This window comes from Schistocerca gregaria, chromosome 1, assembly GCF_023897955.1.
Source record: "Schistocerca gregaria isolate iqSchGreg1 chromosome 1, iqSchGreg1.2, whole genome shotgun sequence".
In the NCBI taxonomy this organism is placed as follows: Eukaryota; Metazoa; Arthropoda; class Insecta; order Orthoptera; family Acrididae; genus Schistocerca; species Schistocerca gregaria.
This window is the reverse complement of record NC_064920.1, coordinates 553496478-553521179: the sequence shown is the minus strand read 5'-3', so window position 1 is coordinate 553521179 and position 24702 is coordinate 553496478. Positions and strand designations below refer to the sequence as shown.

Here is a 24702-nt window from a genome sequence, read left to right as displayed (position 1 = left end):
AATAGTCAGCTTTCGGAACAGGAGATCAGTTGGCGTTGATGTTGGATAGAAGGGGTGGTGAGGTTACAAGTGTCGGAGGCTGAGCTGTGAGGGCTCGTGAGTGTTATAGTCTTACGCCCGAAGGCGACAGTAAAAGGTTGTATTTGTAATAACATTTTATTAACGTGACTAAACTAAACTCCGTCCGAACTGGCCCAACGGTGCCGACCGGTCGCCGTGTCATCCTCAGCCCACAGCCGTCACTGGATGCGAATATGGAGGGGCATGTGGTCAGCACACCGCTCGGCCATGCATGCCCAACGGTACCGACCGGTCGCCGTGTCATCCTCAGCCCACAGCCGTCACTGGATGCGAATACGGAGGGGCATGTGGTGAGCACACCGCTCGGCCATTCAGGCCCAACGGTACCGACCGGTCGCCGTGTCATCCACAGCCGTCACTGGATGCGAATATGGAGGGGCATGTGGTCAGCACACCGCTCGGCCATGCAGGCCCAACGGTACCGACCGGTCGCCGTGTCATCCTCAGCCCACAGCTGTCACTGGATGCGAATATGGAGGGGCATGTGGTCAGCACACCGCTCGGCCATGCAGGCCCAACGGTACCGACCGGTCGCCGTGTCATCCTCAGCCCACAGCCGTCACTGGATGCGAATATGGAGGGGCATGTGATCAGCACACCGCTCTCCCGGCCGTATGTCAGTTTACGAGACTACTAACGCGACTGCTACAGTGAATATTGTCTTCTCCGGCGCTCAGGAAACGGATTGGGCTGCCCGCTGTCGCCGAGGAATCGTAGACGCCGCACTCCGGCAGCTCACGTAGCTTGTTGTAGGTCAGGCACACTGCCCTAGCGGGGGCAGCAAGGCTGCCCGCAGACACACCTCTGTGGATGCGATGGGCCTCAACGCTCCCGAAAGTGGACGTTGCGCTTAGACTTGTACCCACAGCATATTCAGGATAGCGGCTATCCTGAAGGCGGAAGCCCAGGGCTCCCTCAGCACGCAATGTACAGCCAGGAGGGCGGTGCACATACAGCCTGGGAGGCGGCACTCAGACGCCCTCCCTGCTACTGGGAGATGGCAGCTTGCAATCAGTTGGTTGGCCCTTCAGCAGAGGGAGGCACAGTAGGTCTGCATCTTCTGTCAGTCACGGCTGTGAACCGTGGGTAGTGGTACAGTGGAGCGATGAAGAAAAACTGGCAGGTTGCCGTTTTGTAGTTGAAGTCTTCAAACAGGCAGCGAGCAACATATCGCCAGGAGAGTTAACCTGTAACTAGCGATACAATCGTTCCGTCGGTATCGGTGATGAGGACACATTGCCCATACACTGAGTTCGAAATGCCCGAAACAGGGGTATTTAAAGCCAGGTTAGGTGGCCATTTGCCCTCGTTTGACCAGAGGTGTCAGCAGTCCTGTTCGCACCGTGATGTCTGAGGTATGGGCGGTTTCCTCTGCCACTACATTTATTGTCAGTACTAGAACGCCTTGGGGGGTGGAACTCGGATGTTGCATGTTATTAATCTGTGTTATAGACTTTGCATAAGGACGTTCTGGGTGCCATCATACTGGACCAGTTTCGCCAGTTGCTGTAGCTCTGCTCACTGTGTAGCAATGAGTTACGAGCGTTGTCCTGCTTTTGAAATACTGGCACTCTTTGTGTGCTCGAGATTATAATTGCGACACTTGATCTGAGCTGGGGATGGTTCTTTCACCTTGTGTGTCAAGGAATAGCTTCGAAAATTTTGTAAAGGATGAGCCAGACAGTAAGATATTTTACCTTATTATATGAGCCTCCAACCGGTAACTTCATTTTTCCATTGCGGCCAAGCCACGGCCGGCAGTGTTAGCTGCCTGTAAATTCTTTCTACCCACGGTCTAGTAACAGGAAGTCAGCACAAGGAAGGGCACCTTGTTCACGCGCCTCTCTCATGTGCTTACGAGGTAATGCCGTCCCAGGCGTCGCTTAGCAGGCAACGCTCTGGGAAGTTCCATGCCGCCCGCACGGTTTGCTCGGTCCTGACCAATCAGGGCGGAGGAAGCTGCGTGGTGCGTCGAATATACCCGGCCGCCAGTCGCCCGGCCCGCTCTCTTGTATTCTTACTCACCCTCGAGTCGGATGCGCGCCCTGTAGCATTGAATATCTCCCGTTTCTGCCGGTGCTGCGGCACTGTGGACTTAGTTTTGCCACTCAATCACTTTCGGTAGCTTCGCAAACAATGTTCGCCAAATTGTAAGCTCTGGCTCACCCTCACCTCCCTAGGCCTATGTAGCCCCTTTCATCATGCTTTAGCCAATAAATGGCCTTTCTCTAAAAATTACACTATTATTCTATAACGCCCACCGCCTACCCATACGCCCATCCTGTACAATTTGTTAGTGCATCCAGGAACAAGGTTACTGCGCAGCAATATCTACACCTCAGTCTTAAGTATCGGAAGTCGTGGGACTACACTTTCTACAAAATTGTTAAGGCTTTCGTTGCAACTTAGTGACAAACTGCCTAAGGCTCGTGTCTCGGGTTTTTCGGCCGACGTTCATCTAATGTTTTTACTGACGTTTCGCCAGCACGAGTGGCTGGCATTGTCAAAGCTTCAGCCTCCATTGCCGATGGTGAACTGGAGCCGTGCTCACGGCCGCAGACTATATGTAGCTGGCGCGCCAACGTCCGAGGGCTTCTCCGCGGTCATTTCCGGTGTAGTTTGACTACACTTTCTGTTTGATTTTTATTGTGGTCTATACTTGTATACCACTAACAACTTCGAATGTATATCCATTGGTGATAAAGCGTCAAAATATAAAATGGGAATACATAATTCTTCCTCGCCTTTGTGGAAATCTATTGAAACTTTTTCTAATTAACTTTCTTTCAGTTTACCTTCTTCTAGTTATTCTCCGTTAGTCACTTGTTTGTTACGTAATCGCAAGTTTTGAGACATATGTGAAGTACATTTTCGTGCTATTCTGGGCATTTCCCTTGTTGGTGCAGTGACGTAAAGAGTTCCGTTTCTATCGTCAACTTTTGCATTTCAAAATACAGCAATCTGTTACCAAACACCTTCAACGTATAAGCGGCCTTTTACTAATAAAGTAAATGTATGTATATATTATTGAAAATGGTTCTGTATTTCATAAATGGTTTCGGCTGAAGTGCAGTAAGACTAGCAAAATTCAATACGTCAAATAATAAATCAAATCAATAAGTCAAAAGTTAATGATAACCATCAAAATAATTGTGAATGTTCATTGTTGGTTACTGACGTAGCATTTATGAAACTAGATGTCGAGCCTAAACATATAACAGCAATGGACAAAATTAGTTACTAAAACTACAAAAACGTAAAATTCATCCTATGATCACTCAATAATCATCAAAATTCTTCGTAATCATTATTGTGAAACGAAATATAGAGACCACAGTCTTTAAAGGAACCACGCTCTGGCATGTGTTCTTCTTCACGTGGGTGGTTCACAAGAGACCGGATAAAGGGCGTGTTACGTAATGTTTTATTACAAGAAGCAGTTGGTGTTATGTAGACAGCTGGTGGAAGCAGGTAGGAGGCTGGAGTTTTCACAGAGGTATGGGAGTGGCCTCGACTCCTTCGGCCTCGATGCCGCACTCGTTGACTCCGCGCAGGATCTTGAAGTAGCCGGCGTCGCCCCAGTCCTCGCCCCAGCTGTTCTTCACGATCCAGTACTTCTCGCCGGAGGCGGCGTCCACGCCGTAACCCACCAGCAGCACCGCGTGGCTGGACGGCTGGAGGCAACATGGAGCGCACTCAACAAGGACCGCATCATTGCGGCATCAACATTCATTACAAGCGTCACCAAAATAGGAGATTATCTATACAATGACGCGTCAAAGCGTTATGATTATATGCTTAGGCTTTGGTCCACGACTGGATTTGCAACACAGCAGCGCTTCTGCGTGGCAATGGAATCGACAAAGCAGATTTCTGATCAGGCGAATTGTTGAACAAGACATCAACGTGAGTTCACTATCATGCTCCTTAAACCACTGCAGCATGATTCTGGCCCTGTGATACGGACATTTATTTTGCTGGAAGACATCATCCTCACTGGGGAAGATATGAAGCCTGAAGTGATGGAGATGTTTCGTAATAATATTCACATAGTCCACAGCTGCCGTAATGCCTTCGATTATTACCACAGGTCTCAAGCGAATTTTCCTCACAGCATAATACTGGCTACACTGGCCTGCGTCCATATCATTGCGCACGTTTGGTAAAGATGTTCACCTCGATGGAGGACACGAGCATAACCTGGTGTAACCTGGTGTAACATGATTCATCCGACAAACTTATAATAAAAATAACCAAATATAGAGACCACAATCCTTAAAGGAACGAAAATTGTTCAGTGAATGCTATGGCATGTGCTCTTCTTCACCGTGGGTGAATGTTTCATAAGAAGTGTCATTTACAATCCTCCGAGTGTGTTGGTAATAGGTGAGTCACACACCGCTAGTGCGGTGATGAGCCTCTGGAGAAATGATGAGCGGTAAAATCTTTATTTACTGTATAAATATTTTCCTCAGACATCATAGTGGCTGGGAAATCGTATGTAACGATACCAGTTATATCAGTGTGTTACTGTTTTCACTGCTTTATATCTGTCCTCAGGAATCTCAAGGCAAATTGGAGCTAAAAATTTAAAAATATGAGACTACTTGCAAAATTTGGAAAAAGTCTTCTTACCATCTGCAGAAAATTATCCATTCCTTTTGCTGGATACTTGTCTTGGGCATAACGACACTTCTGTCTTTAGGACAGAACAGAAAATCAAGACGTAGGTCGCCCATTCACCTTAGAGTCAGAATTAGAATAGAAATTACTGAAGTACGTAATTACGATGCAAGAGATGGGATTTGGACTTGGGCAACTCATCATGCGATTATTTTTTAATAGTGATAAGAAAATTTGCAAGCAAAAAAATGGTGGGTCAGTTATAGATGTCGATATGGTCGGACTTCGAGAGTCCCGGAAAATTTATCTCCATACTGGGCTTCCATACCTATTATAATAGACGAGTATTTTGACAAACTTTCACATGTCAATAAACTATGCTTGTCTCCTCTAAGCAAGGTGGAAGATCATGTGCGGAATGTTAATGAAACCGGCTTGATGTTTGTCGTCAAGCCCAATTAGGTCATAACTGAAATTGGAAAGAAGTTCGTATACAAACGTACCTATGCAAAACGAAGAGAAACTATGACGTTGGTAAGCTGTACTTGTGATAATGGCAGCTGTATACCAAATTTATAATTTTCAAACGTTCTTGGTGGAATGATGGTTACATGAGAGACTGTCTATCGAACACGCAGGTTCGTCTATCTGAAATGGGCCTGATTACTAAAGAATTGTTTTTAGAATGGTCTCAAGCTGTTCTTGAATCTAACAGAACAAAACCTGCGCTATTGCCGATGGATTCGCACTGAGCAGACATTTCTCCACAAGTCGAGCTTGCTTGTCAAAATAATATCTACGAGGGTGAGGAAAATGAAAACCTTAAATTTGTAGTAACAAATCGAAATTTCGCTCCGTTGTCCTGTAGGTTGGTAAGCGTGGTACAAACAGTGCGCAGAATCGCCTGTAGGTGGCAGCATAGTGTAGATACACACATACCGTCACAGTATCAGTATAAAGACGGTCGCGCCACTTGCGACTTGCACCAGGGAGGAACAGCGTTCTGTTATTCGGTTTTTGCGCAGTGAAGGTGTGAAACCTACTGAAATTCATCGACGAATGAAAGGTCAGTAGGTTATGCATGTTTGTCACAGCAGCAAGTCTACGAATGGAGTAGCAAGTTTGCAAATAGTGTGACTTCAGTGGAAGATGCTCCTCGTCCAGGTCAGACACAACGAGTTGTGCCTCCACAGAACATTGCAGCAGTTGAAGACATAGTGAAGGAAAACAGCGGAGTGACACTGAATGACATTGCAGCATGTTTACAGATTAGTCATGGGTCAGCACACCACATTGAGCATGATGTGGTCCAGTTTCACAAAGTGACTGCAAGATGGGTGCCACGGCAGCTGACTCCTGAAAAGAGAGAACGACGTGTTGATGCTTGTGAAGAACTTCTTCGGCGTCTTGAACGAGAAGGTGATGGCTTCCTTGCAAGAATCGTTACTGGAGACGAAACCTGGGATCACTTCCACCAACCGGAAACGAAGAGAGCGAGCAAGGAATGGTGCCATTCCTCATCGCCAAAACCAAAGAAGTTTCGAACAGAACCATCAGCAGGGAAGGTTATGCTGACTCTCTTTTGGGACGAAAAAGGCGTCATTTTGGAGAATTACTTTCCTAGAGGGACCACTGTCACCAGTGCATCATACACAGATCTTCTAAAAAATCATCTGCGGCCTGCAATCAAATCAAAGCGACGTGGATTGCTGTCAGCAGGTGTCCTTTTGCAACATGACAATGCAAGGCCCCACACTGCCCGTACAACAGTTGCAACAATCACAAACCTGCATATTGAGTGTCTTCCTCATCCACTATACTCATCAGACCTTGCCACAAGTGATTTCCATATGTTTGGACCACTCAAAGACCCAATGGGAGGAAAGAAGTTCCGTTCTGATGCAGAGGTACGCCACGCGGTGCATGAGTGGTTGCGTGGACTACCAAAAGAAATTTTTTTAAAAGAATTTATGCACTTTGTAAGCGCTGGAGGACTTGCATGGAGCGTGGGGGAGATTATGTTGAAAAGTGATACAGCTTTGTACCACTTGTGCACAATAAATAATATTTAAAAAATATTTAAAGTTTTCATTTGGCTCACTCTCGTATTTATTTACATGCCCTTCTCACACTACACCCGTGCTCCAACCCCTGGACGTCGGCGTATAGAAGGCCCCTAAGAGTGCTTGGAGAAATTAACTGCACAATTATATGAAAAAAAGCGCAACAGATTAGGCAAATAAAAGAAACTTCCTCACCATCTTCAAGATGCCTTTTGCAGAAGCTTTCTCTGAGGAAAACATAAAAAAATGCCTTCAGGTCTAGTGGGATGAGACCCTTGGATCGAAGTGTCATTCCCCGAAAAAAACTGGCTCCATCCGAGCTCACTGAGCATCCTGATCCACAGGAAGGCCTACCAGTTCCTGATGTAAACAGATCATCAAATGGGAGTTCGCAGGCAGATGCTATTGACATGCCAAAAAGTCCAGCTACCTCGCTATCTCCCGTTGATTGTATCCTAAGAACACCAGCAGGAAATGTGCGAAGGAAGCTCACATGAGCAAGGAGTGTTGACCCAAGAATCTGGCACTGAACAGTCCACGAACTAGCAAAGGAAAAGGAAGCACTGTTTTGGATTCAGCTGGACCTTCTGGAACGCTGAAAACAATAGGCAGAAATGTGGCACATGGAAATAAATAGGTGCAATGCTCATTCTGTTTCATTTCCTACCCTGAGCTCTGCCAAAACGAATGTCGTGTAGGACATTTTTACATGTGAGGTCTCTGCAGTTTTAACAATGAGTGACGTGATATTTTTTAAACAGGAATAAGTACTCTTTCAGAATGTGCTGGTATGTTAATGGTACTCAGATTTTATCTTCAGTTGACGTTAAGTTTGAACCTAAACAATTTATTTGGTATTTGAACAGAGGTTATTTTTATAAAGGTACTTTTTATTATAAATATGTAATTTTTAATAATTTTTTTGATTCAATATGTTCCTTTCGATTATGTAATAAAATGTTCAAACATATATAAATAATTACATCATATTTATAACTTACGTTAATTATCACCAAATTAAGAATCGGTATCACAAAATTAGTTACGTACAATTGTAATGTTTTCATTTAAACATCTTCAGTTCCACCAAAACGAAACAGAACACTATGAAACTGATATTATTATATCATACACATACAAACCTAAGTCACATTATCATTTTCCTCAGGAATGTATGGCTAATCAGCTAATTATTTACAAAATTACTGGCTTTGTCACCAAATTAGGTAACTTTATCCTACATCTCGGGCATGCTGTGATAGGAAACAGTACAGTCCGACATGTCTAAACCTCCCCTGAAACTGTTTATATAGAAAGTACACTGAAAGAAAACCGATGCCAGAACTTTAGCTGCTAAGACACATTGCAGATATTTCTTCTTCTTCTTCTTCTTCTTCTTCTTCTTCTTCTTCTTTTTAAGTGAATTAATTTTCTTTGTGATTTCTTCTTATATGCTTCGTAACAGCTTCTGTCTTTGTGCACGTTTCAGAGAGTCACAATAACATGGAATCCAATTAACGTTTTCAACATTGCAAAGATGTAATGTGAGAACTTGGTATGCAATCTACATCACCTATTTCTCCTGAAGACCTACGTATGTAGTATTTATTGCTTAATTTCTTGGACATTCATTCGAATGACGTCGGATTTCGTTAGAAATGGTGGAAACATTGGAAGAAACAGGAAAGAAGTCGGACGATTCCGTAAATTGTGGTTCGCTGATTGTTAAGCTAACTGAAGCCAGGACAAACACAGTGACTTCGAAATCCAAAGAAAATATATTTAGTAATAGCTTTCCATTGCAAACAAAAGGCTGTAAATTTTTGGATCAAATGAAGGAGAGAGAAAATGCTTATGCTCAAACAGTGTACAAAGCCGGTTTCTTTTTGTAAAGACTGAATATGAATTGTATAAATGGAAGAACTGTTTACACGAAGTGTGAAATATGTGCCAAAATGAAACTCGCAAAAGAGTCAAAGAAAAACTATGCGAAAGTTTTAGAACTGCTTGTGAGAGTCAGTGCAGCGTTACTGATGGTGATCTAGACACTGGGCGTTCCGAAATGCAAGTGGGAAGAAAATTACCGATTTCCAGGCGTCTTCGATCTGGCAAATAGATCCAGGGAGTCGCAAAATTATGAAGTTTACCTCAAATACGTGTAAAGGAGACGTCATTGACTAGTAATACTGTGAAGCAAAAAAAGTGTTCAAACCACTATTATAAGTGGCGTGAAGATGAAGCTTCTTGTTATTTCCTAAAATGCTGTGCGTGAAGCTAATCAGTCAGGTTTCGTGCAAAAGCTGCACGCACACCGCAATTCACCAGTTCGAGCGAAAAAAAATAATAAAAAAACAGAGATGCTTGTGGAGTCTATAAATACTTTGACGCAGTCGTATGTAACAATACCAGCGACATCAGTGTGTTACTGGTCCCACAGCTTCATATCTGTCTTCAGGAATCTCAAGGAAAATTGAAGCTAAAAATTAAAAAAAATGAGTCTACTTGAAAAATTTGGAAAAACGTCTTCTTACCATCTCTTGAAAATAATCCATTGCTTTTGTTGGATCCTTGTCGTGGACATAACGACACTTTTGTCTTTAGGACAACAACGAAAAGATTGTTAAAATAATTCAGATTCCATCTTGAACTAATAAGGTGATGCAGCCTTTCGATAAAAAAAACACGTTTTTCAGAAAATTGACGTGCAACATAATTTTCGACAGTCCTTTGTCGTTCCAAGCGGAAATACATCGTTAACTTCAATCATTTCTGCATTGTCAGTTTGCTTCACCAAATTTTACAAAGTTGGTAAAGTATGCCTGGTACTCAACACAATACGCAGAACAATGACCATTTCTGATAACTTCGGGTGCTGTCTAGATGAAATTATCTTCTACCGTGAAGTGCCTGAATGCATAAATTTTTCTTTCATGATATATTCCTGGTGTAAGGAAAATGTTTGTTTTCGTCATCCAATAGACACTTCCAATTTTTTGTGATGAATACAGGGAACAGACAAAGAACTAATCAAAATATCCACGGGTGTACTGCCGGTCTATAGTGTCCAACGGGCACAATATTTCGGCGATCAAACATGTCGCCATCATCAGGTGAACTGACGGACTGAGCTGTGAACGCGCCGGCACGGAGGGGGGAACTGAGCAGCCATAGCGTACGGATCTCCGTGCCGGCGCGTTCACAGGAGCTCAGTCCGTCAGTTCACCTGATGATGGCGACATGTTTGATCGCCGAAATATTGTGCCCGTTGGACACTATAGACCGGCAGTACACCCTTGGATATTTTGATTATCAAATACGCCGGTAGAAACTCAAGAATCACAGACAAATAACTGTTTCATTGTTATGAAAATATATATTATTTAAAAATTATAGCAAGAAGTGTGCTACAAGAATTGTTACAAAATATTTAATGTGAACATACGTATTAAAGTCTTGATTGACGGAAGTCGTCTATAATGTAAAATCATACGCGGCCTTGATTTTATTTGCCCTGCTAGTCACTTGTGTAACAAGTACATCGGCAACAATTTAGCTGTTGATATGAACTCCAGTTATTAAAAAAATCATTAATTCGAGAAATTATTGGTGTGGTGTAAGTATGTAAAAAGTCCAAAGTGTAGCAGGCAAGAATGTAGGTCACATAGGTTAAATAATATAATACAGATTTTTCCGCTCATCATTTCTCCAGAGGCTCATCACCACAGAGGTAGAGTGTGACTCACCTGTTAGCATCACACTCGGAGGATTATAAATGACATCTCTTATGAAACATTCGGTATCGTCCTCACAGTTGGATGGAATATTACACTCGTCTCTACAATGAGTTAGGAATTGTTTCAAACATCTGGTAAATCTTTGAAGACTAAAATTCGCCGTGTTTTCATTACTTCCTTGAAACCCTACATTTTCACAAAGCAGATCCTACTTCGTGAAACGCGACTTTATAGGTATTGCATATGTTAACACAAACTGCTTCATGTAGAGGGTGACAATTATTGAATTACACGAAAAAAACGTACATTAGTTACAAAGTACTGCATGTACACATTAAAAAAAAAGTTCAATTGGCTCTGAGCACTATGGGACTTAACTGCTGAAGTCATCAGTCCCCTAGAACTTAGAAGTACTTAAACCTAACTAACCGAAGGATACCACACATATCCATGCCCGAGGCAGCATCCGAACCTGCGACCGTAGCGGTCGTGCGGTTCCAGACTGTAGCGCCTAGAACCTCGTGGCCACACCGGCTGGCGGTACACATTTTATTCAACATGTAAAGGTCACTACATATATTCGGATTTAGGTTATGACATGTTCGATGTGCCTGCCATTATTGGCGACGAATAGGGAAATTCTGCGTGACCCGCTGTAAGTGTCGGAGCACCGATGCGATCGATGACCTCTAAATGGCTGTTTTCAGCTCAACACTGGTTTCGGGGTTATTGCTGCACACCTTGTCTTTAATGTAGCCCCACACAAAGAAGTCACATGTGTTCAGATCCGGAGAATATGGGGGCCAATCGAGGCTCATGCCAGTGGCCTCTGGGTACAGAATGCGGTCCCCAACGTGCTCCTCCAGGAGCTCATACACTCTCTTAGTTCGATGAGGTCGAGCTCCGTCTTGCATCAACCACATCTTGTCGAAATCAGGGTCACCTTGGATAATGGGAATGAAATCATCTTCCAAAACCTCCACGTACCGTTCGGTAGTCACCGTGCCATCTAGGAGTATCTCACCGATTATTTCGTGACTGGACATTGCACACCACGCAGTCACCCATTGAGGGTGAAGAGACTTCCCGATCGTGAAATTCGGATTCTCAGTGCCCCACATGAGGCAATTTTGCTTACTGACGAACCCATAGAAATGAAAGTGGACCTTGTCGCTAAACCAATATACTACTTCCCATCATTCCCGGAAGCCAAACGTGTAGTTTGAACGTCCTAACGCAAACCGTTCAGACGTTACGACGATTTTATTTCATATAGTTCAATAACTGTCACTCTGTAAAACGCTATTTGCCAAATAACACCCCTTTCATGATTCTTGCGGATCTGCTAATCTTAATTGTCTGCTACGCGTGATTGTTTTTTCAGCGGTTGCTACCGTCCTTAGATTCGTTAACCTTTACACATAGACTGCCGGGTGGTAGAACAGACACATACTAGTGTTTTGAAATATTTTTTCTTCTGTTTTAACCGTTGGAGCTGGGCTACAGGACTGTTAGTGTACTGACAGCCGCTACTCACCACCTTTGGGTCGAAGTCGACCCGTGTCTCGATGTGTCTGTAGATGCCGCTGGTGTACGAGCGGAAGTCGTCGTACACCATGAAGGCGACGGCCACCGGTCCTCGCTGCACCAGCGCCTCTTGCAGCGTCACTTCGTTCGTAGCGCCGTAGTAGCCTGCACGGGAATTGAACACCACGCTCTCAGTCCCTTGTTGCACGTTGGTTGCAAACACAAGATTTGTCCAGAAGCTTATGAAATATTGACAATACGGAAAATTTGTTAAAAAGCATTCTTCCTTTGACATGTTTACTGTATAGAGAGTCAAGATGCCCTCAAATTTGAAACAGAATGAGTTGTGGGATAGAAAGCAGGGGTTGGTGGCGGTTGAAAACATGATCGTCTAGTTTTACATCTCGAAATCCAAAGGATATAATAACACTTCGTGACCTAAATTTAAAAATGATTTAAAACTCTATTTCCGTGGTTGTGGAGGTTCTAAACACCTTTTAGTACTGAAACAGTCAATCGGTAGAAACGAGGGGAATGACGAGTTTCATTTGCTGTCTTTCAACCAGGCGGTTTAACGAATGCAGTTGTATAGCCTGATGTTGCAGTTACACACTTCAGTTACCTGGACCGTCCCTACTTCAAAAATAACCGAAGATAATAGTGATTGGTGGGTATTGGCCTCTGTATTATCCTAAACCTACTTCTCGTAATTTGTTATGGCCGTTGAAACAATAATATTCAACACAGCACAGCACAACTGTTGTTTCCCCTGCATCGTAGGAATTCGTTAACAAGTGTAAATTTGTAGCCACTGATCCCATGAAAGAAGTGTCTGAAATATTACGGGGAGTAACATCAAATATATGAATCGTTACTGCATGTTAGACACTCGACATTGACTATGAAGATTAAAAGCAACAAAGTTGTAATGTAGTATGCGGACAAAGAAAAATAACATTCTAAAAGGTCATGTTTTCATACATGAAGGCTTTAGTAAAAAAGTATGTATTCTCTTTAAGTACCTAAATTTTACAGACGACGTACAACTAACTGATTACTGTAAAGACGAAGTGGAAATACGACGGAATAATTCCACACTTATAAAAGTGCCTGTAACTAATTGAAGTCAATATTTTAACGCTAGTCCTATTGTGAACTGTTACGTAAGCTCCAAATGCTTAGGTATAGAAATGATGATACCGTACATCATCATTCATCCTAATAAATTGGAAAACCCAAAGGTTCAAGATTCAACATGGCGCCAGTCAAGGACCTATTTTCGGTGCGATTCAGAGGTACCTTGTTATTTCTTGCCATTCTCATTACGATGTCTACTACTTGGAGAGACGCAGGAACGCACGTCCTCCAGCCAAACCATACCTAGTGTTGCAAAAGTGTTGGGTTCAAGGCTGATTTGATTTCACGATGATATATCTTAGACTACTGAACTCTTAACCATCGAAACGGGATTCTTTCCCGTACGAAGAACACGCATTGGCAGAAGTTAGAATGTGAAGGTGGAACTAGGGTCGTGTTCCAGTGCTCCATAGCTCAGGCGGTTTGTCGGCACGGTGGTTCAGCGTCTTCGGTCAGGGGACTCGCCACCAACTGTGATAACAACACCGTGGAGTTCTCATCGACTGAATGTGAAAGATACCACGCGGTATCGAGAACCACCGACGATAAAACAGATAAAAAAGTCCGTAAAGTATTTACCCACGAATCTTAAAGGTACCAGTTTCCAGTCCTGGTCCCTCACACAATTTTTATCTGTCACGAAGTTTTCAATCTGTAAAAACGAAATTCTTTCTGCTGCAAAACAATGCGAGAGTGGTGTTGAAAACGCTGTAGTTCGGAGCGCTAGTAACTACGAGAGACGGTCGGTAACTAATGCGTCACATTTTTGGCTCGACCACTTTCAGTTGAAAAAATGCGGAATTTGTTGTGGGACATTGTGGTATATTCCCGCTTCAGCCTCTGTAGTTTCGTGAAGTTCTGATAGGTGGCGGCGGTATACGTTGGTTCAAAATCGCGGAGAACAAGAGCATCGAAGGTATTCACGGGCGTTCGCAGAATGCCCACGAACACATGTCAGTGAAGAAAAGCACGATGAGTCGTCACATGAAGAGCCAGTCATCATCGCAATAACGTCACGCAAACCTGTCTGATCCCCGGCTTGCTGCTGGTCGCACGCAGATGTGACTCCTGCAATGTTGGAAAGAGCGGACATTCCCGTTCGAGGTGGCCGACGGATCTCAGTTAAACACCTCGTTGCGCAACTGGACGTCTCTGCTGCTAGTGCTGACACACTCCATTTGCGATAATCAAAGGTGGGTACCTGCTGTGTTCCCCGTTGCCTAACAGAAGACCCATAAAGAGCAACGAAGGACCATCTGTGCGGAACTGCTTTCGCATTACGAGACTGCTTATAGATACACTCCTGGAAATGGAAAAAAGAACACATTGACACCGGTGTGTCAGACCCACCATACTTGCTCCGGACACTGCGAGAGGGCTGTACAAGCAATGATCACACGCACGGCACAGCGGACACACCAGGAACCGCGGTGTTCGCCGTCGAATGGCGCCAGCTGCGAATGGACGACGTGTCGTCTTCAGCGATGAGAGTCGCTTCTGCCTTGGTGCCAATGATGGTCGTATGCGTGTTTGGCGCCGTGCAGGTGAGCGCCACAATCAGGACTGCATACGACCGAGGCACACAGGGCCAACACCCGGCGTCATGGTGTGGGGAACGATCTCCTACACTGGCCGTACACCTCTGGTGATCGTCGAGGGGACACTGAATAGTGCAAGGTACATCCAAACCGTCATCGAACCCATCGTTCTACCATTTCTAGACCGGCGAGGGAACTTGCTGTTCCAACAGGACAATGGACGTCCGCATGTATCCCGTGCCACCCAACGTGCTCTAGAAGGTGTAAGTCAACTACCCTGGCCAGCAAGATCTCCGGATCTGTCCCCCATTGAGCATGTTTGGGACTGGATGAAGCGTCGTCTCACGCGGTCTGCACGTCCAGCACGAACGCTGGTCCAACTGAGGCGCCAGGTGGAAATGGCATGGCAAGCCGTTCCACAGGACTACATCCAGCATCTCTACGATTGTCTCCATGGGAGAATAGCAGCCTGCATTGCTGCGAAAGGTGGATATACACTGTACTAGTGGCGACATTGTGCATGCTCTGTTGCCTGTGTCTATGTGCCTGTGGTTCTGTCAGTGTGATCATGTGATGTATCTGACCCCAGGAATGTGTCAATAAAGTTTCCCCTTCCTGGGACAATGAATTCACGGTGTTCTTATTTCAATTTCCAGGAGTGTAGTTTACTGATGAAGCAAGACTTTGGCGCCGACGTCAACTAGTAGAACGGTATTTGCTTCCAGAAAAAGAAAAAAAGAAAAAAAAATGTTGCATGACTTATTCAGCCCCTCTTCACACGTACCATCCGCTAACAGGACAGGAAGGGAGCGAAATGATTTCTGTCGCAGTACTGTATGTACCCTCCTCCAAACTTCGCAGAATGGCTTGCGCCACACGGATAGAAATATGGATGTATATGAATGACTGGTAAGTTGTCGTGTTAAAAACATGCACAAATGGGCTTATGAACAGAAAAATGTATCCGAATCGTCGTTATCTGTTTCAGGTGTTGCAAGCAAACGAGAAAGAGAAGGAAGTAGCGCTGCTCGAAGATCCACTTACCTCCAACGTAGCTGTACTCAGCAGTGTAATGGCGATCGCAAGAGGTGTCGGTCGAACAATCACTGTCGACACCCTGGTATGGGTTGCACGCCTCTTCCACTAGCCCATAGTCCTGCCAAGTAAAGAGAAGTGTCGTGCAACAGTGAGCTTAGGAAAGATAATTTCATGTTATCCTTGCATGTGACTGTATTCACTTATCAGTTACATAAGGTGGAATATTTTTTACTACCAGAAATTACAAGAAAAAATATACTTCTCCAGTAAAAAAATAATAAAATGGAATGCATTGTAAAACTATTTCGAACATATTAAAAAAATATGTGCCAGGAAAACTGTTTCAGCGTGACTAAGAAATTTCTACGAAGGTAAATAACTCACCATTCTTATTAGCCCCTAAATTGTACACAACTCTAATAACTTTTTTTCTGCCAGTAGCAGGTAATTTAGGTTTCATCGCCTTCCTAGCATATACCTTAGAGTGTCTAAGTAAAATATTCCAAAAGAAGTTTTACTAAATTAAACTACATTCTACATCTCGTAAGCAAGGTTTCATTTTTACTAGCTCTCTGAAAATAAATGATCACCTTGTTACGATGAAATCAGTAATAATGTAATCAAGTGCTGTACAAGTGGACTTCAGATATACTAGTTACGTATAAATCTCTTCATAGCGGCATTTTCCTAGACAGAGATTTATACGCGGTTGTCAAGCCACTTCACAAAAAAGAAGATAAAAGTAGTAAGGAATTGGCAATACGTCTCATTCTATCAGTATTTTCAAAAATATTCGAGAAGATCTTGTGCAATAAAATTTACAAATTGAACAAAAGACTGAAAAAGAATTCTCAGTACCGTAAGCTGGCGTTATCTTAGCCCACTGGCCGGGAAAAGTGTTAAGTTCTTTTCCTGTGAAAGGTATGTTATTAGTGTGCAGTAAACAAGGCAGTATCCATTTGGAATGTGCAAAGAACGATCTATAATGATGTGAGTTCCACGAAGTAATATTGTGTTAGCAACACTAGACTCGAAGTTGATAGTAAATAATTTAACAGCTGTTACATCCCAGTAATTTCATCCTGGAGGGTTCACATCAAGTCCAGTATCACAAAATGATAATAGATAAATTTACAGTTAGGCAATATACTGCAGTTTTGTAATACAAAGAAAAGTACCCTGGAATTGTGACAGGTTAGTGATGAGGGCGCTAAAATGAACTGTATGCAAAAGACGAGGTCCAGAACAAAGTCCAGAAACAAACTATTTTATCCTTGGCAGGATTTCGGAAGAATTATCAGGCCACTGCAACAAAATAGGTGACTATTTTCAAGTAGCAGAGCTTCAACAATTTGCGTTATAAGTCCTATATCTCTACCGCATATCATCCTTAACATCTGCAAATAGTTACCACAGTGTAGCTTGTAAGCTGAAAATGAGTTTGTCAATTGCTGAAATATTGTGCATTTGCATATTTAATGCATAAAGTTGAATATTTTCTCTTCTTGTCATCAAAATTTAGTGTTTTATTTGTTCCTCGTGCTCCTGTATGTCTACTCAAGATATATGTATTGATTTTACGTTATCCAAATATTATATTGCCACTTTTACATAAAGAAATGACTGTATCGGCCGAAGCTCCGGTAACATAGGTCCATTTTTTAATAGTACCAGAGCAGCACGAGTGATGTATTTTGTTTAAAAATCTTTCCTAACTGATGGCACATGTTTGCGACAATACTATGAAAATCTCCTTTGTTTTCTTGCCACATGTGAAAAGAAAGGCAAGTACTGGGCCAAAGTAACTCAGGCTGAAGGTAGCAAACAGTATAAATTTCTTAAAGCACTGTCAGTTGTGGTGGCTATATTTACCTTGGTAGGTAACATGCTATATCCAATAAATCAGTATCATTATTGCCCTTGGAATATTTTTTGACTTGCATAATCATAATATGTTAACGTAAAAGTTAAAATATAAAGGAATAGTGGTAAGATTCATTATTTTCTTATTTCCGTGACAGAAAGCAGTGTGTACCAGTGCCACATCGATCACACACCTATAGGTACTCGGAATTTGAAGCAATTAGACCTGATGTGCCATTGAATCCTACTGTGGGTTCTCTTTCATTTCCGCTATACTAACAGAACTTCCACTTCTATCGTCAGAATTTTGCCCTTTTTGTAGGTGGTAAATGTACAGGAATAAGAAGTAGTATTAGTCATATATCCGACAAGACAGCAAACTGAATATTTGAAAATTTCAACAGATAAAGGCCAATGGATTATCAATGAATTTTGACAAGAATGAGTGCAGAAAATTCTTGTAGTACTGAACAATCTAAGTATAGCATATTGAATGAAATGCAAGAAATGGACAAGTTAAACTTTTGTAACTACTGGTCACGGTCTTAAGAAGAAGGTCATACTCTACCCCCTATATAATATGCATTCATAAGTGTGTACTGTGATACAGAATATGCACTGGAGAATTATCGCGCAACATGTACCAGTGTGACTTGCTCTATTGCTGGAATTGGGACCATTCAGGCGAATGGGGAAGAGGGGAAATGGTTCTGGTACGTGATGTACCATCCATCAGACAGCATAAGGTTCCGTGCACAATACCGACAGCTACAGATGTACTTTTCTGTATCCGAAGAGCTAAGAAAACACAGACGACGATCTAATGGAAAGTGAGTGGAATTGTAAATCAGGTAGCTGCGACATGGATGCATGTAAGTGAAAAAATTAATAAATGGAGATTTCTGGATGAGGGCGTTATCTAGCAAATGGCGACTGCTGCCATTGATGATGACGATCGACGGAAGATTTGAGGATTTACGTTTCGGAAAACATTTCACAGTTTATTTGAGTTATCAGTTGGTCTTAAGTTCTTGTACCCTCAGATATGCGGTTGTCTTTAGTTCGGAGACTGGTTTAATCCAACTCTTCACGCTAGTGTGTACTGAGCAAGCTTCTTCACCTCCATAACAATTACAAAAAACTCCATTTGAATGTATTTACTGTACTGAAGCCTTGGTCTCCTTCTATAGTTTTTTTACCCCCTCCACCCCGACCCCCCACGCACATACTTCCTTCAACTACCAAACTGATAACTCCTTGATGCCTCAGGATACAATATCTTAAATTATCAAGGTACGTTCTAATATTCCTACTACTCATGGAGCAGTGAGAGTTACACACATGATTTTACACTAAATATTCTGAAGTAGAGCAGTTACCTTTCCATATCTGCCGCCAATGAGGTAGGGGAATCCCCCAGAACAGCCCTGGTCGAGGGGGCTGCAACCGAGGACATCCTGCACTGAAAATACGGGCTGCTGGGTGTTGTTCGTCTGGATACGAATGCGAGACTCCAGGACAGCGAGGGCGGAGAAGGCGAAGCAGCTTCCACATTGCTCCTGGTTCCTACGAAAATGTCACGAACAGTAACAGTACGATTACCTTCCCTGTTAAATTACGAAAATTTACTGCTATCTTCCTAATGCAGTCCTTAACAAGGGTGCAGCTATGTAATTTGAGTATGTGGTCAGTGGCGTGATATAATGTGGTTAATATTTTAGTCTGTACATTCTAAGGCTTTAACAGATACTGCCGGAAAAGGAAACTGGTACACGTCGAAAGTCGACTTAAAATTAATCCTATAACGGCATATGCCACCTGGTGGATAGTGCATGCGCTGTAATGGTTTCAACGTCGTCGCTGAACTGGTACCGTGGTCGCCCCTTTAGTAGGGAATGATCAGTCAGGAAGTTCAGTGTGGTGCAAACATGTGAAGCAAGTGAATAACCATGCCATGGAGACGCACTAATGCTTGTGGCCTTCCGAGTGGCTGGATGGTCCTTTCTGAGAATTCCTACGCATCTTGGTTGTGCTGCGTCAGTTGTGCAACGGTGCCGGTATAAGTGGTGACGTGAACATTCTCACACCCGTAGATGACGTTCTGGACATCCATGTAGCACAGAAGCCCACCGAGATCGTCTTATGGCAGGGGCGGCAGTGGCTGACAGTGCAGCTGCCGCAGCATAGATAAGAGGGCTTGTGAGCCCAGACGCGTCAACTCGAACTGTTGCGAATCGCTTGTTAGCAGTGAGACTACGGGCACGCACACTTCTAGCCCATCTTCAGCTCATGCCACAGCATCGACGTTTATGGCTCGATGGGTGCCTTCAGAAGATCACTTGAAAGATGGAACGGCGCGCCGTGGTCTTCAGCGATAGAAGCAGAGTCTAACTGCACTCAGGTACGACCTAGACCTGGTGAGCGCTGCCTCGTAGAGTGCATTTGTCCAAGATACACTGGCCCCACCCGAGGCCTTATGGTCTGGAGTGCGATAACCCTTAACTCGCACTCAGCTTTCGTGTTTCAGGAGGGGACTCTAACCATCGCAGATTCGTTCTTTTGACATTCTGGCACCAGGAAGTTTCCTATAGGATAACTCTCGCCCACACAGTTCCCATGAAACTCAAGGTGCTCTTCAAGATGTGCAGCAACTTCTCTGGATTTGCCTGAATTCGATCACGCGTGGGATGTGACTTGTCAACCAATAACTCTCACAGAACTATGTGCACAGGTCGATTTGACGTGGTATAAGGCATCCTAGGACAGTGTTCATTATCTGTACGAACGACTGCATGACAGAGTCAGGGCCTGTGGAGTGTACACCTCGCATCGACACGGATGTTTCAGCATGAATCGACTCCTGGTACCTCAGAGCCGCTTGAGCTAGTGATATCTAAATGCAAATATTTCAACACTCAGTTATAGCAGATACGCTTTCGCGTGTGTGGGACGAGTTTGGTTACCGTGTCGATGTCTGCCGTGCAGCCAATGGTGGCCACATTGAACATTTATAACATTTATTGCATCTCTAATTATTAAAAGTTAATTAGAAATAATGGAAACTTATTAAATTGATATAAAACATTATGAAAAAATACTTTGAAACTTCCTCTTTTCATTGGTATACAGCTTATTCATTTTGAATTTGTACTTGAATAAATACGAAGTTTTGAATATAGGTCCATCATTTAGAAATACCCTGTATGTATACAAAACAAAAATTGAAAAAAAAGGCCACCGCTCCCGATAAGCAGGAAATCAGCGTTCGAATCCCGTATCGGTACAAAGTTTCATTGTTGTCATTCCATTATACAGCTGATTGTTATCAACATGCAGAATTGCGATTACTTTGCATCGTAATTCAGAATGGCACATGCACTGCAGTATCGAATTTATTCACATTATCTGAAATTTATACAGAAGTGTCGCTATGCGTTGAATACTTATACTCCTTTTTAATCGCTATAATTAATTTGGATTGCTCTGTATTTGTTGATTATCAATGTGCGTTGCGACCTCAGACAGTAAGTTACTCCCGCTCAGAGCGCCACAAGAGTGGCACATTCCCAGAAGAGAGTAGTTGCTCCACGTTTCCTACCGCAAGGATTCTGCTGCGATATGGGTAACACATGCATCACAATGTGATTTTGAAATAGTGTGGCAACTGGAAACGTAGTCCACAGTTGAAGTACTCGGGACAGTTCGATTCAAGTGGACAAAAAACGCTTGAATTATACACAGATCCAACTGAAATTCTGGAGGTATACGCAATTTCGCGTACAGCAGTAGATAAAAGTTGCCAACAATTTGACCAAGACCGCACAGGCGTGGGTAATGCTGACCCGCCTTACAGTTCAAATCTTGCACCACGCTATTTCCACTTTTTCGGCAAGCTGAAACAACATCTATAAGGACATTCAAACAGCTGGCTCAAATGGTTCCGTGAGCAGGGAACTGATTTGTGTGGTCGAGGAACTGAACGACTGGGAGAAGTTCTGACCATTGTTTACAGATACTTGGAGGATCGTGTTGTGTATCTGTCACCTTGAACTGTAAAATTCAATAAAAGTTACTTAGCCTGCTATAATGATATGTAACTCCCTTCTTAAAGTTCCCTCGTTGTGTCTTTGTAGGTTTATAATAAATATTTTTTTATTACTATAGTCGTTAGGGCTACTGAAAATGGTTAAAGAAGTCGAGTGTGGTGTAGCAAACGAAGTATTTGTACGAATGCTGACTGTAACAAACTCTGTAGTGAAACGCTGTTATCATCTGTTGAGGAGATGTGCTCCCCTAAAAAGTAGGAAGACGTAATTGGATGGACAGAAGCTGAAAGGAGGAGAGGAAAGTGGTGTGTACCCTGACTCACCTGACGGGCGACACGTAGTTGACGCCATCGACGTTCCTCCAGTCCCACTGCTTAGGCAGGTAGGAGACGCGCTGCTTCTGCGATGATGTCACCGGTGCGGCCGTGGCTCTCTGCGGTACCCAAGTCCTGAAAGTGAGAAACAAATAACAGAGCAATGCTACTGAATGACAAGGCAACGGGTGACGAACTGGTGGCAATGGCAAAAAGGACCACGTCTTAGATTCAGTTAATTTGCTGAGTATTTACCTTTCCCTATTCTCTTACCGTTTCTATTTTCTGTTCAGTGCCGAAAAGGGGGCGGCCAGTGAGCGATTCACACAAGACTAATAATATACCATTGCACAAGCAATTTTACGATGGATGTATATAATTTGAAGCAACAACTAAGTTCCGTGCCCCCACCCCCCCTCCCCCACCGTATGAGGTTCGATTCGAGTCCTCCGTCGGGCATGGGTGTGTGTGTTGTCCACAGCGTAAGTTAGTTTAAGTTAGATTAAGTAGTGTGTAAGCTTAGGGACCAATGACCTAAGCAGTTTGGTCCCATAAGATTTTACCACTTTTTTCTTTTTTTTTTCTTTTTTACAAACTAATTTCTAAATCGGTCGTGGCTCCAATCACGAACCACCATATCAACCAATCAGTTCAGAAAAAAAAAAGGATTTATCATCCATGACAAGTAGCATTACAGCATTGTTGTCTCAGAATTCTGTTATCTGTAGAAAAGTATCTCACTCAGCGATAGTAAGGAAAACGAGGACAATTTTTTTCCAGACAAAAATTGTAATAACCGCAACTCTCTTTAACTGTACACAAATGCAAGATAAGCCTCACAACACTGTGATAAAACTCGACATTATTCGACTACAAACGAAGTGGTGAACTTCTGGAGCACATCACGTTGATAAAATACACTCTACAAGTGATTTACATGTGCAAACAAATGATCAGAATTACAGAAAAAATTCGACGATGTATTCAGAGGAAAGAGCTTCACAAATTGAGGAAATCAATAGCGCGATGGTCCACCTCTGGCCCTTAAGCAAACAGTTATTCGGCTTGACACTGGTTGGCAGAGTTGTTGGATGCCGTTCTGAGGGATATCGTGACAAATACTGTCCAACTGACGCGTTCAATCCCCAAATTCTTGACACGGTTGGAGGACCCTGCCTATAATCATCCAAACGTTCTCAATTTGGGAGAGATCCGGTGACACTGCTGGCAAAGACATGGTTTGGCAAGCACGAAGACAAACAGTAGAAACTCTCTCTGCGGCACCACAGACCCTTCGCGGACGACAGTGAGGTTGGTAGCCCACCGCTGTGTGGCGTTACTCCAGAAACATCTTCGGCCTGGAATCTATTCGTAGGAGTAAAATTGTCTTCAGTGATGAGTCCCGTTTCGACATGAATTCAGATGGCCAGCGAAGACTTGTCTGGAGATGCCCCGGAGAGCGATGGGGTGCCAACCTATCCGTCACTCGCCATACGCTCTGACAGTAACGAGTGATGCCTACGAACGCCATTTTACTCCATAGGACGACCCTTTGGTTGCCTTCCGCGGCATCCTTACGGTACGATATTCTACGCGCCGTTTTGTTGCCCCTCATGGCAAGCCGTCCTGGGCTTACGTTTCAGCAACGCAATGCCAGATAGCACATGGCGAGAATTTCTACTGCTTGTCTTCGTGAATGCCAAACCATACCTTGGCCAGCAGTGTCACCGAACCTATCACAAATTGAGAACGTTTGGATGATTATAGGCAGGGTCCTCCAACCGTGTCAAGAATTTGGGGATCGAACGCTTCAGTTGGACAGTATTTGTCACGATATCCCTCAGAACGGCATCCAATAACTCTGTCAACCAATGTCGAGCCGAATAACTGTTTGCTTAAGGGCCAGAGGTGGACCATCGCGTTATTGGTTTCCTCAATTTGTGAAGCTCGTTCTGTTGAATAAATCATCCAATTTTTCAGAAATTGTAACCATTTATTAATCAAAACTTCCGGGCTGAATTGCCGTGGTCCATATATAAAACTGCTTCTCCTTCCTGAAGTTTCGTTGCCTACTGCGGGCAACATCTTCTGAGGTGAGTCGGCGACTGGCTGCTAGGCGCTGGAGGTCCCGCTTATATAGAGCGCTGAGATGGCGCCACCACTCATCACGTGCTTTCGACTTTAAAACTATCTCTGGCTAGTGCCATCTTTGTCGATTATAGGTAATCGATAGTCACTTCGTTGGTACAGAGTCGACCGCCATATCTTGTCTAGTTTAATCCTTCTTCTTTTTTATTAAAATTATTTTCGTGCTTGTAGATCTCTATAGCTTCTCTATACATGCGGGTATAATAATGTGAAGTCCTAGCTATCACGTTTGTCTCACTAAATTTTATTTCGTGATCACCGTCATTGAAAACGTGTTCTGCTACAGCTGATTTGTCAATTTGTCCCAATCTACAGTTCCTTTTGTGATCCGTTAGGCGGGTATTAACACTCCTTTTAGTTGTTCCAATATAAACCATGCCACAGCTACACGGAATTTTATACACACCTGGGGTAGCTAAGGGGTATCGTGCGTCTTGCACCGATCTTAAACTTTCACTAATTTTCTTGGTAGGTCGAAAGATTGTCTCCACTTGAAATTTGGCCAAAACTTTCCCAATACGGTCCGTGATGTTATGAATAAATGGAAGAAAAATTTTTTCCAGACGACTGTTGTTGTTGTTGTTGTTGTT

At 43.4% G+C, this 24702-nt stretch overlaps 1 protein-coding gene across 3 annotated transcripts in view; it reads right to left on the bottom strand.

The window, feature by feature from the left end:
* Positions 1–3482: 3482 nt before the first annotated feature.
* LOC126356173 (dipeptidyl peptidase 1-like) overlaps positions 3483–24702 on the bottom strand; it is a 58394-nt gene continuing 37174 nt past the window's right edge. For all 3 annotated transcript variants that reach the window (XM_050006934.1, XM_050006952.1, XM_050006943.1), the window contains exons 6-10: positions 21974–22099; positions 18984–19170; positions 15748–15859; positions 12039–12193; positions 3483–3755 (exon numbers count right to left, since the gene is read on the bottom strand). In XM_050006934.1, the coding sequence (XP_049862891.1) occupies positions 3570–3755; positions 12039–12193; positions 15748–15859; positions 18984–19170; positions 21974–22099 (766 nt within the window). In that variant the 3' untranslated portion in view covers positions 3483–3569. The remainder of the gene's footprint in view (positions 3756–12038; positions 12194–15747; positions 15860–18983; positions 19171–21973; positions 22100–24702) is intronic.